The 1865-nt window shown below is 47.0% G+C and overlaps 1 protein-coding gene across 1 annotated transcript; it reads right to left on the bottom strand.

Annotated features, from left to right (window-relative positions):
• Nucleotides 1–839: 839 nt before the first annotated feature.
• LOC121869481 (soluble scavenger receptor cysteine-rich domain-containing protein SSC5D-like) lies at nt 840–1493 on the bottom strand. Its single transcript, XM_042370835.1, has one exon. The coding sequence runs from the start codon at nt 1491–1493 to the stop codon at nt 840–842; it is 654 nt and encodes a 217-aa protein (XP_042226769.1).
• Nucleotides 1494–1865: the final 372 nt, after the last annotated feature.

Here is a 1865-nt window from a genome sequence, read left to right as displayed (position 1 = left end):
GGTAAGCAGCGAGGATGAGCCTGACTGAATGTATACATGTTCATACAGGTATACATACACGTGAGAGATGCAGAGATACCTACACATAACCCTCCCACACATAGGGATACTTACATATACACTAATACAATATGCATACTGGTTGAATGTATATATTATAATACATGCATGGTCATAAAGGTATACATACACGTGAAGGATATACATAAATACGTACACACAATTTTCTCACACATAGATATACTTACATGCAGATATATACACTGACAATGCCAATTCATGTATACATATGTACACCCAACCCTACACACACAGGTACACACACACACAGGTAAACACACACACAGTACACACACAGGTACGCACACACACACACACACACACACACACACACAACTAACCATTCTGTCCTCAACACACAAAATTTCTCCCCAACAACCAACACAACTAATGCAATATAAATCTTTTAACTCACTTGAGATTCAGTAACAGAACTCTCGGAGGCAGAAATACACACACACACACACACACACACACACACACACACACACACACACACACACACACACACACACCAACACTAACACTCACCAAGTTGAGGAGGAAGACATTAGTCACGGTGCGGAGGTTACGGTGATGGAGAAGAGTCACCACCACCAACATTCCCCACCACCCCACCACGAAGATGAGGGAGAAGCCGACAATCCTGACCCTCCTCGCCACCAGAGAGGATCCTGAAGAAGGCTTACTGACGTCTTCTCCTCCTGCAGTTGTGAGACATTGTGTTTGATCTGAAGAAGAGGAGGTATTGGTGGTGATGTTTGGGTCGAGACAGAGGTTCAGGAGTGTGGAGAGGTTGTAGGTTGTGTCTGTGAGGTTGTGAGATGGTTGTGAGAGGTAGAGGAGTGAGGAGAGGTTGTAGGACATCTCTGTGAGGTTGTGAGATGGTTGTGAGAGGTAGAGGGAGTGAGGAGGGTTGTAGGACATCTCTGTGAGGTTGTAGGATGGTTGAGAGGTAGAGGGGTGAGGAGAGGTTGTAGGGTGGTTCTGTGAGGTTGTGAGATGGTTGTGAGAGAGGTAGAGGAGTGAGGAGAGGTTGTAGGGTGGTTCTGTGAGGTTGTGAGATGGTTGTGAGAGGTAGAGGGTGAGGAGAGGTTGTAGGTTGTGTCTGTGAGGGGTTGTGAGATGGTTGTGAGAGGTAGAGGAGTGAGGAGAGGTTGTAGGACATCTCTGTGAGGTTGTGAGATGGTTGTGAGAGGTGGGGGTGAGGAGAGGTTGTAGGGTGGTTCTGTGAGGTTGTGAGATGGTTGTGAGAGGTAGAGGAGTGAGGAGAGGTTGTAGGGTGGTTCTGTGAGGTTGTAGGACATCTCTGTGAGGTTGTAGGACATCTCTGTGAGGTTGTAGGACATCTCTGTGAGGTTGTAGGACATCTCTGTGAGGTTGTAGGACATCTCTGTGAGGTTGTAGGACATCTCTGTGAGGTTGTAGGACATCTCTGTGAGGTTATGGGTCTCCTCTGAGGGTGGTGGGTATCCTGAAGGACTTGCCAAGGATGAAGTATTGACCAGGATGAGGGAAAGAGACAGGATAGGTGAAGCATTGATACGTTTATTACTACCAGGAGTCCCAGCATTGTTTTGGTGTGGTGATTCATTGTTCCTCTCTTCCTCCAGATTGTTGTTGTGGTTGGGATTGTTGTTGTTGTTGTGGCAGGAGTTGTTGTTGTTGTTGGTGGTTGTGATGGTGTTGTTGTTTTTGTTGGTGATGGTGGTGATGGTGGTGGTGTTGTTGTTGGTGGTGGTGGTGTTGGGGTTGTTGTTGTTGTTGGTGGTGGTGGTGTTGGGGTTGTTGTAGTTGTTGGTGGT

The sequence above is a fragment of the Homarus americanus genome, unplaced genomic scaffold, assembly GCF_018991925.1.
Source record: "Homarus americanus isolate GMGI-L3 unplaced genomic scaffold, GMGI_Hamer_2.0 scaffold23578, whole genome shotgun sequence".
Classification (NCBI taxonomy): domain Eukaryota; kingdom Metazoa; phylum Arthropoda; class Malacostraca; order Decapoda; family Nephropidae; genus Homarus; species Homarus americanus.
Note: the sequence above shows the minus strand (reverse complement) of the source record. Positions and strands in the feature narration are given on the sequence as shown.